This window comes from Thermobia domestica, chromosome 5 (assembly GCF_964235325.1).
Source record: "Thermobia domestica chromosome 5, izTheDome1.hap1.1, whole genome shotgun sequence".
NCBI lineage: Eukaryota > Metazoa > Arthropoda > Insecta > Zygentoma > Lepismatidae > Thermobia > Thermobia domestica.
The window spans coordinates 30,657,498-30,675,000 of record NC_137458.1 but is presented as its reverse complement, the minus strand read 5'-3'; the positions used below and the strand labels follow the sequence as shown (position 1 = coordinate 30,675,000).

At 38.5% G+C, this 17,503-nt stretch overlaps 1 protein-coding gene across 2 annotated transcripts in view; it reads left to right on the top strand.

Annotated features, from left to right (window-relative positions):
- The window catches only part of PGRP-LB (Peptidoglycan recognition protein LB), a 62,674-nt gene extending 54,164 nt beyond the window's left edge, over window positions 1-8,510 (top strand). For both annotated transcript variants that reach the window (XM_081758422.1, XM_081758421.1), the window contains exon 4: window positions 8,252-8,510. In XM_081758422.1, coding sequence (XP_081614548.1) covers window positions 8,252-8,436 — 185 coding nt within the window. In that variant the 3' untranslated portion in view covers window positions 8,437-8,510. The remainder of the gene's footprint in view (window positions 1-8,251) is intronic.
- Window positions 8,511-17,503: the final 8,993 nt, after the last annotated feature.

Below are 17,503 nucleotides of genomic sequence, written 5' to 3'. Positions count from 1 at the left end.
TTTCTGTCATCACAAATAATGAATACATGTCCTCTATCAGCAATAAAAATTTCATTGAAATCGGAGCCGGACAACTGGGTGATGTTCCTTGTAAGGTAAAATGTCACGGAAAACATTATTGTTCTATAGATGGTGGCGAGCAAATCGAATATCGCAGTCATATTGGATGAAGCTCAAAAGGAATGTTCAGGGATTTTGACATATTATTATTATACATGATGAAACTGTGCTGCAAGTTCCATCAAGCTACTAATTTTTCCTGACAAGTAACACTTCACATCGTTGCTGCCGGTCTGACGCTAAACTATACATTTTCGGAAAGCACTAGTCCTAAATAGGATAACTACACAGTGCGACGGTCAGACGTTGCCGCGTTCAGGACTTATGGAGCGTCAAACATTAACATGGGGTTTATGAGAGTTACAGGAAACGAAGAAGAACACAAGGTTTGTGACGTTTGAATCGACGTTGTCTGATTGAGCACTTGTTTGCGTAAGTTAAAGGGTACAATCAATGTGCAAATCGTCGAACAGAGCATGAGAGATGCAAAGAGTGCGCTCACAGTGTGCACACTTGACGAACGGTAGTTCGCCGCACGTGAAGCACACGTCACCTTCGTCGAGGGAGTCAAAGCAGTACTCGTGCGGAGAGATCCACATTCCCGGCTCCTCGTCCAGATAGCCAGCCTTGTGGAAAGCGTACCGGATCAGGTTCTTGAATCGGGGTGCGCTGAACTGGTAGAGTGAAAACGACTGTAGTGCCAGGAATCGATCGCGATGCCAGATATCCATGACACTGTCCATGGCCAGTGTGTCGGTCACAAAGCGTACAAAGGACTTGTACTGACGGAAGAAATGCACATCTAAAGGCTGAATCTTTCCAGTGCAACCACCAGGAATCAGTCTCTTGTGCAACGCAACGTCGGCAGGCTTCAGTGCGTTCGATAGATTGTCGTCCTTGTTCAGAGTCCACGAGTCCAATAGCAAAACGATCTTCTTCCGATCATCAGGCATGCTTGGCCAGAACACTTGCTCGTAGAAGTCCTTAAGGTCGTCCCTGTTCATGTTGGACGTTTTGCCAGCAAATGATTTGATGTTCGGTGGATCTGCAGGCTTGTTTCCCGGAAACTTTCCACTTGGTTCCGACACCAGTACATACATCGGCCGCAGAATCTCTCCGGCCATGGTGATCACGGGCATGATCATGTAGCTGTGGGTTGTTGCGCTCATGGATCCCACAACCGCTCGCACGACTGTTGTTCCTTTGGTACGGAGAGTGCGAGTACTCTGCAACAACTTCTTGAAGCTACTCTGATCTGCATTGGCAACCTGCGTTGGTGGGATGCTTTCGCTTGCAATGAGCTCGCGAGTCGCTAATACGAAAGCATCAGCCTGCTGCTGCAAGTCCAACTCTTTCAGTTGCCAGGTCCTGCCGACCCTGTGGGTGATTGCACGGTCCACGATGTTGTTGCGCTTCTTGAATCTGTACACCCACGACGGTGATGCCTTGAACTTGAGACTCTTGTTAGGGTCCAGTTCATTAGCTGTTTGCCTAGCCCAAATTCGCAACGTTCGATCGTGAATGATAGCAGTGTGCTGTTTCTCCGCGAACATGCCCCGAACTGCCTCATTGATCTCTGCCATCAGCGTCTTCTTGTCATCTTTGCCTTGTGTTGCCCCAAAGTGACGTAGCACGCCAATGTTCCGAATATACCTGAACTGATTCTGCAGAGTCGAGTGGGTAGCACGACCGGTCTTTGTGTTCCAAGGCCTACCTGTTTTTGGATTTACCGTCCAGTAGGCATAGGCTTTTGCCTTGTACTCGCGCCACTGCTCTGGTGTCATTTTGGAGTCTTCTGGAGGCTGATCCTGGAACTTCGGCTTCTTCACAGGAGAGGGCAGGTATTCTGACGCTGATGAGCCAGATGCGGAAGACGTATGAGACTGCTGCGATGACGAAGGCATCTCTGCATCCTCCTGCTCTTGGTCTTCCTCGTCTCCAAAATCCATGTCTCCGTCCCCCTGGTCACCATCACTGTCACCGAAGCCGAGCGTACGAATCTCTTCAACGACTTCCATCCCGCTGGTCAAAAGAGACTTGATGTGTGCCACCATCCTTTGCTCTTCCAAATTTGGATTGCGCTCATTTGTCCCGATCTCGGCCACCAGAGCCCAAACGACCACTTTCGGATCCATCTTACAACGCATACCTAAAAAACACAAAAACAACACAAATGTTAGCACAGAGTACAAATGCAAGACGAATTAGCATGAAATAATACGACTGCTACAACACAAATGTTAGCACAGAGTTCAAATGCAAGACGAATTAGCATGAAATAATACGACTGCTATGGTTACTCTCATAAACCCCATGTTAATGTTTGACGCTCCATAAGTCCTGAACGCGGCAACGTCTGACCGTCGCACTGTGTAGTTATCCTATTTAGGACTAGTGCTTTCCGAAAATGTATAGTTTAGCGTCAGACCGGCAGCAACGATGTGAAGTGTTACTTGTGAGTTTTTCAGATTTTTCCCCTACATACTGGATTATTAAATAAGAGCGTGAAAATAATTTTAAGAGAAAATATTAACTATTAATGAGGTGGAGGAGTACCAACATATGCGAGATAAACCAAGTTTTGAAAAAAATCAACTTTCGCCTAATAAGAAAATTAACTCTGTGTCATCGCTTTGATTGACGTTTGCATAGCTAGGAGATATAAGGCGAATCTTGAATAGGCGAAACTTGAAGCCGCGGTTCGTATAGACTCACATTTCGCAAAGTGTAGAACGCAAAATGATTTATGTTGTGCATCTTGACAAACACATAAATGACCAGCAAAACAAAATGCGTGCTGCTGTGATCTACCGGCAACCACGTCAGACTTTAGAATTTCTTCTTTCCGACGGTTCATTGTTCACTCAAAATGTTGCATTTGCTTCAAATCGATTTTTTAACACACTGTATATTAAAAAAAGAGTTAGCAATAAATTGGTTTGGTGGTGTTTTGCAACGAATCTCGTCTATCTGTGTTGATAGTCTGGACTCACCCGCTCTCGCCAGTTGTGAGTATAGGGTCGTTGATTGAACACGTGCAAACGCGTTCTATGGAAAATGTTGAGTATGAAAATTGAACAAAGAATCATCAAATTCTTTGTGGAACTCAACAAATTGGCTACAGAAAAAAATCCAAATTTTAATTAAGACTCATAGGGTTGATATTCCTCTAGGACACGTGTGTTTGAATGGTATAAATGGTTTTCGGAAGGAAGGAATAGTATGGAGGGCAATGAAAGTACAGGCCACCCAGGAACTGAGATTACTGACCAAAAGCATTTATTATGTGATATGAGGTGACCGAAGATCGCGTTTTCGTGAAGTGTCTGTTAGTTAACTAGCATGAGATTGTAGCAATAAGAAAAACATGCAAATAAAATAATAGATGCTTAGATGTGAGCAGCGATCGAACCCAAGTCCTCTCCATTGACAGCTCTCCACTCTACCCACTGAACTTTTCATTGTTATTGCTATATGCTATCAAGTCAATGGTTTTCAACCTAATTGGTATGACGACTCCTATTTTATCATATCTTCTTGCCAGCAATCCCCTTATAATTTCGGTTTTGTAATAAGCTTGTGTGAAATTTTTAATATAACTATTGCAGAGATTTCACGATATCTATCTGTTTGTACCTTCTTGTATATAGTGGATACAGTAACTTCTCTAAAAGCGAATGGATTAAGACCAAATTTAGACAGTTCATTCATATTACAAATATCGAATCCGGTCCGTCATATTGTTTCAAAATGGAGGCCGTTTAAAATTTTTAAAACTTCATAAAATAAAAATTCAAAATACCATTTAAATATAGATACTTCCAATATTAGATTCTAATTTTATTTCTGTCTTTCACATATCTTCGCGAATCCCGTAGGCGTCGAAACACTAGTAAGTAAAAGGAGAAAAATCATATACAAATACACGTGTAGGTAAAGCTGTACAAGGCTACATTGTTAGAAAGGTTTTCTTAATACATTTTTCTCTGCAAAGGATTCTTTATGTCATTAGACGACATTGAAATGACACAAAATATTTCAAAGGAATTGTCGCCACAAGCTAATAATCTGGTTTGTAATAGAGGCCCAAAATAGCTCACTCCCTCACAAAATAAGTATCGCGAAGACGCTGGTGGAAGAAGACTTAACTCTAGTGATACCGCGAGCGTAGTGAGCGGGAAAAAATTAGCATAGGTCGGAAACATCTATATTTTACTATTAAGGAAAGGGATTTTTGGAGGCTCCCTGAGGATGGGGCCCGGAACCTGGGCTCCATTGGCTCCGCCCTTAATCCGCTCCTGGCTATAACTGAAATCCATCATGTCTTAACTATTTCAGCAATATATTCGAAATATGGAAAAATCTTAGTGAACGACGCTTTTATAACAAATATCCTAAAACTTTGTTCAAATAGAATTAGTTCAAATAAAAGCTCTAAATGGCCAATGGCATGTCTGAAAGAAAAACAAAACTGACAAGGGATGTATGCGAATCGTGACAGCTAGATATTTATGTAAATTGGTACTTTGACTAATTGTTGATCGCTAATCATCGTGGTGATAGTCACTCGATGCGGAAATGCCTTGTTTACTCGCTGGGTATAACACATATATCATATACTGACAGGGTTAGACTGTGCCGAGTTATATCCTAAAACTGCCGGGAAAAAGGCAGAAAATGAAAAATGTGTGCAGGCAACTTGATGCCTATGGAGGGACACGTGACCTGGAAGACGGCAAGAGTGTCGCATAAGCAGTGTTGCCACCGCAACACAAATTTATAGTTTTCAAATAGAACGTATACCAGTTTATGGCATTAAAACAGTTAGCATAAAACGTAAAAGGAAATAAGCAAAAGACGGATTAAGTGTTATCAAATACGGGAGATACGAGGCTCTAAAGTTGAGAAATTATGAGGTCTGTACAATGAAATGAACAAATGTATAACAACAAGACTGCAGAAGGAACAAATGCATAATAGGGAGTAAACCACAGCATCCAGTGACTAATGGGCTTGATACAGTCAAACTTCCCTTAACGGACACCTCTATAATACGGACATATTTTTGTCCGGGCAAAAAAATATGTTCCCTTATGGAACAAAACCCTCTCTTTTACGGACGCGGACAGCCTCTTTTCCCCCCAGACGTTTCAATAACCTCTTCATAACGGACATAAATTATTCTCGGTTCTGCGATATATTATTCCTCACAAGCGTATCTATCATAAGGATAGACCTGGTGAACCATCAAACAGAACAGCTTCAAGCTGAACTTGAAATTCTTCTTTTTTTCTGTCCCCTATAAATTGCTTTCTGGTGGAAATCCTAGAAAATCTTCAATACCTTCATGCTGGGTCAGTCATATGGCCAAGAATTCTATGCGAACCATCTTCCCTTCCCTAACAAATTTATTCCTTTTGCCTCTGGGCCTTACACCTTTCCCGACAATTTCATAGATAACAAAACCAGCATTGTTCGTTTTACAATAACATTTTCAACGAGCAATGTTTCCTCTCTTACATTTTTGGAAAAGCAACATTTTTCTTTTACTTATGCTGGAACAAGTCTGGATTGGAGTTTTCCCGGTTTCCTTTTCAACTTTCTCTAAGAGGATATTCTTTGTGAGTGGGGCTGGGTCAAGAAACATATTCACTCCCATATGCTTTTTCATCCACTCCGCCAACGAAAATACCGCGCCAGTACATAAATGCACACGAAAACACACACACATTTGTTTCTTCCGCAACCTTACTGATTATTCTCATAGGACACTTGCTAATGAGTTTTATTACTCTTGTAGAGGAAACAAGTATGCCTTTTTCGCTAAACAAAAGACCTTAGCGTATTAGTTGGTTCCTAATGCATCTTTTGAGAAGGTTCTGAGAATTTAAAGTAAATTAGGAACGCTTACAGGGTGAGGACATGTACTTAAGAAAATTAACATACACACATGATCTTTTTCCACTTCGGTATAAGAATATACTAACACATCCCCCAGCAATAATATTATTTAACAGAAATGAATTTCTCCTTCATCCCTCCCAGTAATTCAAATACGTACTAAAAGAGTATTTCCATATTGAATTTTACTTACGTTCACACTCACTGTATTTACTGTATATTACAGCACACAATTACCGTTGTGAGAAATTAAATTTCTGTAACCTCTCTGTAACGGACACCTGTCAATAACTCAAAACTTCATGTCTCATTGGTGTCCGTTATTCAGAGATTTCACTGTACTTCATATCGAGTGTGGGGCTAGGGCGAAAAATGTACTTATTTGGCCATACTATCTACGTTTTTTCTGTTGTGTGTACTGGTGTATTATGTTAAAATATTTTGGGCCTGTATATTACTGTTAACCTGAATTCAGTGTAGTTTGATCTCATTGCTGTCTTACATGTTAACGTTTCCTATACTCTTGACTGACCCAATCAGAGGTCGTTAATCTTTGCGAATCAATTCTGGCGTACTTTCTTGTCACAGCTTTTGTTACCTTTCGCGCCACAACTTTTCTTTAATCTTTTCAGGTGCTGCACCGTCGTTTCTGTGGTTTAGAAGGCATGCAGGATTTTATGCAGTGTTGCGACCCCAAGACTGTTCGTTTTATAGCTCTTGGGAACGGCTCGAGATATCGATTCCTCACAAACGCCATTAAAATTGCTGCGCCAAAGGAAGACTTCCTGTTCACTTTTCCGCACTATGTCACATGGGACTTCTTTCTACGGCTAGTCTAACATGTGCCATTTTTAAAGTGAATCCTGTATCAGGCCTTTTAGACACTGGATGCTGTCATGCTATGGTTTACTCCCTACTGTACATTTGTTTCTTCTGCAGTCTTGTTGTACATTTGTTCGTTTCTCTGTATGGACCCCATAATTTCTCAACTTTTAGAGCCTCATATTTCCCGTGCTTGGCAACACTGATAATCCACATTTTGCTTATTTTCTTTGCTTTAATGCCATAGAATGGTTTACGTTCTATTTGAAAAACTATAAATTTGTGTTGGGGTGACCACACTGCTTGTGTGACACTATTATCATGTTCTTGGTCACGTGTCCCCTCCTGTAGGTATCAGGTTACCTGCACACATTTTTCATTTTCTTCCTTTTTCCGTCGTTTTTAGGGTATAACTCGGCACACCTCATCCGATAACTGCTTGGTATAGGTATTATACGTAGCGGGTAAACAAGGCATTTCTGCACCGAGTCACTATAACCACAATGATTAGCGATCCACAATTAGCCAGGGTACCAATTTTCATAAATATCTAGCTGTCACGATTTGCATACGTCCCTTGTGAGGTATAGACGTCTTGGTGAACTTCAACACTCCTATTTTATCCCTTTCCAAATAAGATTTCGCAAAATCCTTTCTTAATGATCACCTACTACCCAAGAAGTAATGTCTGCCAACTTAGACCACATTGTGTGGAAGACCTTGGAGTGAGTGAATGAGCGAGACAGTGATATTTCGCTGTATATTTAAAAGATCAGACGAAATGCTGGAAGTGTTTTGAATATTGCACCTGGGATTCTAATCGAATAGTATATGTTGTTTAAAATATTTATCCCAATAGCCCAGTTCACTATCCAAGTAGGCCCCATAAATATATTCTTTTCAGAGGATAAATTAAATAGTAACAGGATAAAATAAACAATTTTCAACCTTGTACAACTATCTAGTAAAGAAAGGAAGAATATACCAATAGCTTTAATATTGTATATTTAAACGGAAAATACTATCCATATCTTTTCAAAAACGTTTCATTATATTTAAAACTATTTCGTGCTTTAATTGCTTTAACGTATTCACGTGGTTTAATTTTTTTAAAAATAGTTTTCTTTCACATTTTCTTCTAAACATTCTTCATATGCTATAAGGATTAAATAATTTTAATAAACACACAACAAACTCATTTAGATCGTCAGGATATCGTTTGGGGACCGGGAACCCCATTCTCCTGTGGTTATAGGCCCCTCATCTTGGAGCTTTTATATCCTTCTAGTACGCAGTTGTAAGTTCCTTTTTTACATTATAGTCATAGAAGGTTTAGTGTACTTAGCCTTGCACAACTTATTAAACATACTATACCTGTTGGCTTTACATAATTTTAGGAACAAACTAAGATAAATTAGGTAATTATAATTATATATATTATATCTTGTTTTTTGCTTTCTCTAATTAGAAACCATACCATCTGAGGAAATGTTGGAAGCTGGTAGGAAGTTAATCAAGTGTGGAGTGTCGTTGGGGAATATAGAATCTAATTTCACATTGGTAGGACACAGGCAAGCCACGAAGACAGAATGTCCTGGTGACGCACTTTACAACGAGATTCAAACATGGCCGCACTGGGCACCTGATCCATAAGAAAAATAAATATTTTTAGGTTCCTCATAATTTGTGTTTTGTGAATTTTATAATAAACATTAATACTTCTTGAATGTCTTTGTTCACTTCCTTAACTCTTTTTTTTTTCATCAAAAGGAATTTAAGTAATACGTAGTATTTATTTTTCTTAACACGTTGCACAGCTGTTTGAAAAGAAAGCGGATGAAATAGTTTGGACTGATTGTACTGGACCTAGTAATATTTTCGTGTTTAGTGTTACACTTCATGAGTATGCTCACCCTTATCCGAAGTCTAGTGGCGAGTGAGACAAAGTACAAGTAAAGTAAAGAAGAAACATTTTATTGTTGATTCTATACAAGTATTAACTATGGTTATTTTTCTACATAGTCACCATTAACCTTCAAGTATTTTTTGATAGAGTGGCACAAGCTTTCGTAGATACTCTGTGTAAAAATCTGCCGGCTGACACTTCGGCCAGTAAAGAATAGATGTCTTGAGAACTTTACTGCCATTAGAATGTTGAGAAGAAAGCCACCTTTTGAGATGAAGGAACAAAGTAAATAAATGACTAGGGACAAATTCAGGAATGTATGCTGATAGTCAAAAAGGTTTCTGTCGGAATTCTTAATTATCTCAACACCACGAAGACTGTAACATCCCTCTTTGCCAGATTTGCATGACGTGTCTCAGACTAGAGGCTGTTTCGCACCAAACATCTGTTGTGATGTCAGCTGCACCTCTGTCCTCGTTTATTTTATTGTTATGCTGTTCTGGTCATGCTATGAAGGTTTAATCCTAATTCCCCCATTTTGTCTTCCTTTTGGTGCAGATAGATCATGGCCGCTCCATTAGAAGTTCGTACCAAAGAGAAACAACGAACAGCGATCCGGTTTTTGTGGTCGGAAGGTGTATCAGGAACCATGACTAACTTCCAGACGATGTGCCACTTTACCAATAGTCACTCGTCTGTCTAACACAAGCATGTCACGTGCACACTCAATATTGTCATCATTTGTGGCCCTAGATAGTCATCCGGCTTCTTCCTCGTGTGTAAAACTTGTGCGACCATTTTTGAATTTTTCAATCCATTTGTAGACACCCTGTTGCAGCAAGACACTGTTCACGTATTGTGCCAAAAGGTCTTTGATGTATTGCGGTCCCTGATACACCTTCCGACCACAGAAACTGCGGATCACTGCTCGTTGTTCCTCTTTGGCGCAAACTTCTAATGGAGCGGCCATGATCTATCTGCAACAAAAGAAAGATAAATGGAGGAATTATAATCAAACTTTCAGACCATGACTACAACAGCATATCAATAAAATAAACGAGGACACAGGTCAGTATGAACAATGTAAAAAAAAAAGTTTTGTCGAAATTGAGGATAGTTTTTGACTTACTCTCGGATATATCAATTGAATCTGGAAGTGGTGAAAATCTAAGATTTTTCGGTTAGAACACTGATTCGCATGGAAACGGATAGTGAGAAGCAGTTTCTGGATATGAATTCAGTACCACAAGAATATGTTTCACCTCCGATTTTATTCCTTTATTGCAAAAGGAAGTGACAGACATCAATTAGCACTTCCGATTTCAATATTAAGCTCTATATAACCATAACAGTAAGAGTAGCGAGTACTGGATTTTTTTTAACAGAGAAGTCCAGTTAGATTTTTCGCTCTGACTAGCAAGAAATTTTAACTTCTAATAACATTAAACATCAGTTTCTCTTTATACCGTGCTTCTTCTTCGCCTTCTCGTTTTAAAAAAATAGAATTAAAATAAGTTTGCACATCAGTCTATATAAAAATTTATGTTAGTACCCCACGATTTTCTGAACATCTCTCTCTTCCCGCAGGATTTTAGAAACTCCCTTTAGGATAAAAGAAGTTTGAATTCAACATCGGCCTCGGCCTCATGTTTGAATCAAACATGTAAAGCACCGAAAGGTATAACTGCACTTGACATTTCCTTTATACTTTCCTTTTAAAAACGAAAAACGCTTTCAGATCCACAATCCCCTAGTTCGCGCTTTAAGTGTAACGTAACAGCAATTTTCCTCGATACCTCGCCCAACTCAACGATCACGCACACCGGGGTTTCCGTACTTTCACAATCGATCGCTTTGTTGGGGCAGGTGACGTTACAAACAAGAGGAAATGTCATTTTCCACGCAATATGGCAATATACAATGTGTATATTCAGTGGTTTCTTCCTTCAGTTGTTGTATCACTATTAAAACAAAACAAACAAACAAAAAAGCATCTCCGGGTTATGAAACTTAAATAACGAGCCCTGGGTTAGAGGCTTTGTACTATGATTCAGTACAAACCGTTTATATGTATTTATCCATTTTGTGAAGTGAGTGACCTCCTAGATAACTGTATCATTATCGTAACGAACAACAATAAAACAAGTTTTTAAGTTGTGAATATATATTCTCGATTAGTGTTATCGGTTGTACCAGTGAAACAAGTTGATGATTATGTGTTATACAATAGTGACAGTGCAAAAATATGCAAACTTTTCGGAGTTCAATTTATAATTTATTAATGAAAACAGTTGTTTTTGTTTACTTATCCTATCTTCGCAATATGTGCTACATATAAGAAAGTAATTTTTTTTTTAAAGAATGTCGACGAAAAACTCATTTTCCCCTTTGAATCCTAAAACTGATAACATTATACTTACCGTTATATTGTATGATGCGTTTATAAATGAAACCAGCTCATGTGCGAGACATAGATATTGTAACTGCGTAACATGTAAAAATTTTGTCAGTAAAAAATATCATTCCAATTCAAAAGGATCTGACGACACTGCTACTAATATAAATGTTGACAATGAGTGTATTGTGATATGTGAATTTTGTAAACATGAAGTAAGATCTGCAGTCATAGACCGACATTATGCCGTATGTTTATGTGTTCCTGTACCATGTCCCAAAACTTGTGGTTTGAGAATTGCCAGAAGAAATTTGAGAACACATTTGGATATAGAATGCCGGAAACGCATTACAAAGAGATCCCTAGAAATGGTCGAAGATCATTCTACAAGCAAAGAAGAACAGGATAAAGATGTAAATCGTCTGACGTGTAAAATGAACGAATTTCAAGCGAAATACTTCGAATTTATCAGAAGCAAAATTGACTTTGATAACAAATATAAGCTACTAAATATTCGGATGTGCAAACAAGATTCCAAAATCAACCAGATGTGGTATTATACAAAGTGGGGGTTTCTTGCTACCTTCCTAATTTGTATTATATTGTTTTACCGCTGATTTAAACCAAACCTACTAGGCCAGTCAAATTAGTTTATTTAAAAAATCCCATAAAACTGAATTTTTGTGTGGGTCTCTATTTTGACGTTCTAAACACCATTTCAAAAGGTCACATCTATTTGACCCAGTGTTCGTAGTTTGAGGAAAATTTTCCTAATCTAGGGAAATTTCGTAGGTAAATTTAGCAAAAAGGGAAAAAGGGATTTTTTCGATGAAATGTAAAAATCCAGGGAAATTCTCATGCAGACTTTGTGTGTGTTCAAAGTAGCATAATAGTTTGTACCTAATCTTGGATGGGTGTATTTGTGTGTGTGTGTGTGTTTTTGAACCGTTAAACTACGGGGGGTAATGTTTTAACCTTTAAACTGCGGAGGTATTTTTTTAACCTTTAAACTACATTTAAAGCGTTTTCGTAAGGGTTTACAAAGAAGTCCATATTTTTACTTATATTTATTGAAGACACATGCAATAAAAGTGTTACAAAAGTTATTGTAATACCATTTCGTAATCGAAATATCCTTAGTTAAGACATAGAACAGCGTATTTCGAAAACGAAATATCCCGTAGTTTAAAGGAAACAGAAAAAGAAATAGAGGCAAGAAACAAATAAACAAAACAAATGTGATTGGCACTTCCTTTATTATAACTAAATTAATCTTATCACACAACTTCTGTCATAGGAATTAAACATCAAGCTCCTTCCTAGTTAAGCGGTTAGCGTACGCCTTTGACATGGGAGACCCGGGTTCGATTCACGGTGGGATCTCATGTGGTTCGGATCCCACGTTAAACTGAAGATCAGCGTCTCATATAGCCTCAGTGTTGAAAAGGATGCTAAAGTCAAATCAATCATAGAAATTGGACATCAAAAAACGGGAAAATTTGATAGGAAAATAGAAAATTTTTTGTCAGTCGAGGGAAATTTTCTTAAGGAAACCTATGAACATCGATTTAACCTCTGCTAAAAGTTTTATAGCAGGTCAAAAGTAAAGATTTTTTTTTTCTTTTTGTGAAAATCTCGTGTAAGTCCTATTACAAAAGTAGTTACTATTTTTTTTTAAAAAAATGTAACTCTGAAAATTTACTACAGGGATGGTTCCGTTAGAGTACTTATTTTTGTAAAAGTAAGCGTTACGGGGATATTTCGTTGTGAATCATAAATAAAAGTACATTGTAGTATATACGTAGCTATATGATAATTTAGTACAAATCAAAATATGTACGTTCTGAAGTAAATCCACAGTGTGTTGGATATTTCTTTGTTAAGTTTACATGCTACATTTATGTGCTGTATATTAAATGAGATGGACGATTGATGAAAACGAATGAATATAAAAGAATTTGTGGAATGGTAAATGGAAGGAAAACTCTGAGAAAACTTACCAACACAATGTTATTCACCACAAACTCATGAGAAGCGAACTAAGCACAGGGGAATGCTCCACCACTGAGATCCCCAGTTGGTTATGTCCACAAGTGCTAAAAGACATTCGATACATACCTAATAACGTACACTCATGTTCAAAATTATTGTCGCATGTCTATAAATATATTCTTGTAGGAATATAATTTGATAACGAATTCGCCCGGTATTTCTTATAACGTTAGTATGTGTATAATCGGCAAAGACATGCATTTGGCAAATTTCATGTCAAAAGAGCAGTAAATAAGAACAATAAAACGAAAATAAAACTTTCTTGTCTATTTAGCAACATTTTGTTTTACTCAATCTAATTTTCGTATTTATAGTTCTTTTCCTATGAAATTTACCACAAATATACATTTCTCGATTATACACATAGTATCAGTATTAAAAGTATCCTGCAAAATCATTATCAAATTATGTTCTTACAAGAAGACAGTTATAGATATGCGACAATCATTTTGGACATGAGTGTACATACCTAATACATATTTAGTAACCTTACTAACTGGAGCATGAAAAAATGCAGCAACTTGACTTGGCAAGAACGCGATAATCCTCTTGTAATCTGCTGGAGGAATGTCCAGCAATGCAACCTCGATTCTGTCCATACTTCGGTGATTTTTGCAGATAGAGGATCCTTGGCACGAGCACAATTGGCCAGTTCGATGATATCCCACATGTGTTCGATTAGGTTCATGGCCTGAGATCTAAGGGGAAATCATATGTTGGAGATAGCCAGACTGTCCCTCAAAAGAGTCGCGCATCTTTGTAGCCCCATGGCATGGTACATTGTCATCCTGAAAAGTACCAGTGTTGGCAGAGAGCAACAAGCCAATAATGGGCTTTAGATGGCTACCAAGAAGCTGAACATAGCAATGACCGTTCAATATCTAGTTCAAGAGGAGCAGAGGACACAAACCATGCCATGTAAACACACCCCAAACTATTACAAACCGGCAGTTTGGAGATGTATTGTTGTCAGCTGCTATTATTGACCTCATCCAGGCCTTATTATCTGGACGTATCAACTGGAAGCGTAACACATTGCCAGTCATCTAAGGTCCAATCCACGAGTTCGCGAGCCCATGTAAGTCGCTGCTGCCGATAGTCAGTGTTTAGTAGCGGCACTAGTGTCGGTCTGTGGCTGCCATGGAAATCAAGTTGCACTGCACTGATCACTGAGACGTGTTTCTGGGACGTTCTGTATTGATCCATACTGTCAGTTCACGGATTATTACTTTTCCGTTTGCTCGAGTGGGTCTGCACGGGCTCGAGCTGAGCCCGTGGGCCGGTTCGGACTCGGGCCTACAAAGCATATGTCGCTTCGGGCCCGGGCCGTAAATTTTTAAATATACAACCATATTTCTTGGTCCTTTTCGGGCTTAACTTTGTAAATATACTGTACAACAATATGTATTGAACCGTTCTTTCTGGAGAACTTTAAAGCAGAACTTCATGATTAAAACTCTAATTCCTACGAATAAAAATAGAATTTTGCGTTAATTATTAAGTTTTTTTAATTCGGGCTTATTTCGGGCTCATTTGATTATCACGCGAGCTCGGGCCGGGCTTGTGCCTAAATACTAAAGCATATTTTGGACTCGGGTCGGGTCTCACATTATAAATTCACGGACCGGGCCGAGGCTAAAAATTTCGGCCCGTGGAGACCTCTAACAAACGCCGGTCGCGATTATTGAACACACGTGGACGGCCACTGCATTGTTGCTCCACCCTCCCAATAAGCAGGTAATGCCTCCAATCGTTTACTCAGCTGCAGCTCCATCCTTGACGTCACAGTGCAAGATAAATGTAACGTTCGGACGACTTCCGAACATCACATTCCTCGTTTCTCTATCACCAATTACTATTCTCCACTCAAACTCAGATAATTACCGTCGCTTTAGCATTGCTACAGTACACGACATTTCAGTGCACTCACAAGAGTTCTACTAACAGCACTGACACTCGTTCTCGCCGTTCCACTGGATTTCCGGAATGTTCCTGTGCCGTCAACAAGCCCTCTAAAGCTATCTCATAAATTGTATGTATTCAGTGCACATATGTAATTTACATCACTAAGATTGTAATGAAGGTTAAAATGCTAAAATATATATATATTCTTATACGTAATGGGGTGCCGCTGAGATAGGCGACAAGAGTGCGACCTACTCTAATTTTCACGCTGAATTCTAAGTTATATTGCTGAATTCTTTGACTTAAATGAGGGTTCAAAGTAATCAGAAGGGAAATCCTGACAGTGAATACGGAATGTGTTATAGAAATCTTACGGAAAGCCAGCTTCACGGTTCCTCGTGTTCAAAATAATGTAAGGTACAATGTATTATTTTACGCTTATACGTGTAAAAAGGCGTGAAATATAGCTTTCTAAAAAAAATATTTCCAACTTCCCAATGACACATTCCATATTAACTGTTACCAAAGGTTCCCTTTTGCCTACTTTGGTCCTACTTTTAAGTCAGAGTATGTCTCAAAATTCCGTTACGAGCTTATCTCGGAATCATGCTCTGTAGGCAAGAGCACCTTTGTTGTGGTTTCCAAGGGGGGGGGGGGGCAAGTATAAGCGACATTTCAAATATAGTTGCAAATTTTGCTGTAACTATTCTAAAATTTCAATTGAGTTTTCGATATTCCGAAGTACAATTTCTTCAAGGGGGCAAGCGCCCCATCTTGCCCCCCCTAATGGGCGCCCTTATCTGTAGGGATTACGTTGCGCACACATTGCACGTTACTGAGATACGCATTTTTGGTTGGAATATGTGTGTGACTCCCTTTACGATGATATTTACCACACTTCATGGCTTCTTGTGTTAGAAATAACACGTTTTGTAATGTAGTTTTTTCCACGCTTTTAGGTAGCATTAGCTTTCCCCATAGATTCATATGAACATTTTACATTATTTTGGTGCTAAGAGTCATCTTCCATACGTTGTTGGCGTTGTTTCTAAACACTCTCTATGTAGTTTATTTCCTGTTAATTGAATTGTATGGCGTAGTTACCTGTTTTGTTCATCGTTTTGAAAACTGAAGATTCTTCTAAAGTAACTTTTAATTTGCTATTTATTTCTAACTATGTGATACTACAGGAAATGTTGGCTTGTTAAAGGAAATATAATTTGTGTGAAGCGTAAATTGAAATATCATTTGGTTTTTACCTTTCTGTTCGTGTTTTGTCCATCCACAGACCCAGTCATTTTTATTTTGTCTTTTTCAATCATTCAGAGAGTTTCATTCTAGTTTCAATGTTTTTGTTGTACTGTTGTTTATGCAGATAGCGCTTCTATTGTCACTCTATATAATTTTAATTCATGTGAAACTTTTGCACATTTCAAACCAGATCTGACTCAAATATTTCCTAAAATTGCTCACAACAATATACGTAACACAAGTGTGACCAAAATGAGTGATATTGTGTCAAATTCCGAAGCTGGCAAGTTGCTCGAGGGATAATTCCATAATTTTTAATTACAAGTATATTTCATGATAGAAAGAAGGAGAAAATATTATGGTCAAGGGGTGAAAGTGAAAGGGAACGCGGGGAACGCCGTTCCCCACTTTCAAAAATATATGTGGCGTCCCCCAACTTTCTAAAAAAAAATTTCAACAGGGAAAGATGTCCCCTACCTTTTTCAGATCCACTTTTACCCCTGATTATAGTTCAACTTTGAGTTACTATTAACAATTAGTTATTCGAAAATTGAGAAGAGAAGCATATTTAAAAAGTTTAAATATCGTGGGCAGTTTTTAGACCAATCAGAGAAAGTGTAGGTTCATATTTTCCAATTCTCACCAATCACAACCAAGTACTTGTTTACATCTTTCAAGTGTGTCCTTTACTACGTATCCTACTAATTGTCCTCACACTTTTCTATAAATTATTCCAATATTTGCATATCCATCATAGTTAACTATAGTCTATGGAACCCAGAGATTCAATGCCGCGTTCACAAAAGCAGCACTGACTTCTGTGCTTAGCCAACGGGAAACAGTTTATACTTTGTATTACTCTTTCTGCAAGATCCATCTTAATATTGTTCTCCATCTGCGCCTAGGTTCTCCTAAATGCACGTTTTCAAATTGGATTTCCAGTCAAAACTTCCAAAACCTTCCTACTTTCTTCTATTCTGGTTACTATACATAACCTGCTCACCTGAGCCTTCTAGATTTGATGACCCTTACAATGTTTGGTAAACGTATAAATTATGTAGTTCCTCGTTATGAAGTTTCCGCCATTCCCCATTCCCATTCCTCTTGGCTCCGAATATTCGTCTTATTATTTTATTTTCAAATACTTTCAGTCTGCGTTCTTCCCTCAGTGACCATGTTTCGGAACCATACAGAACAACAGGCACTATTAT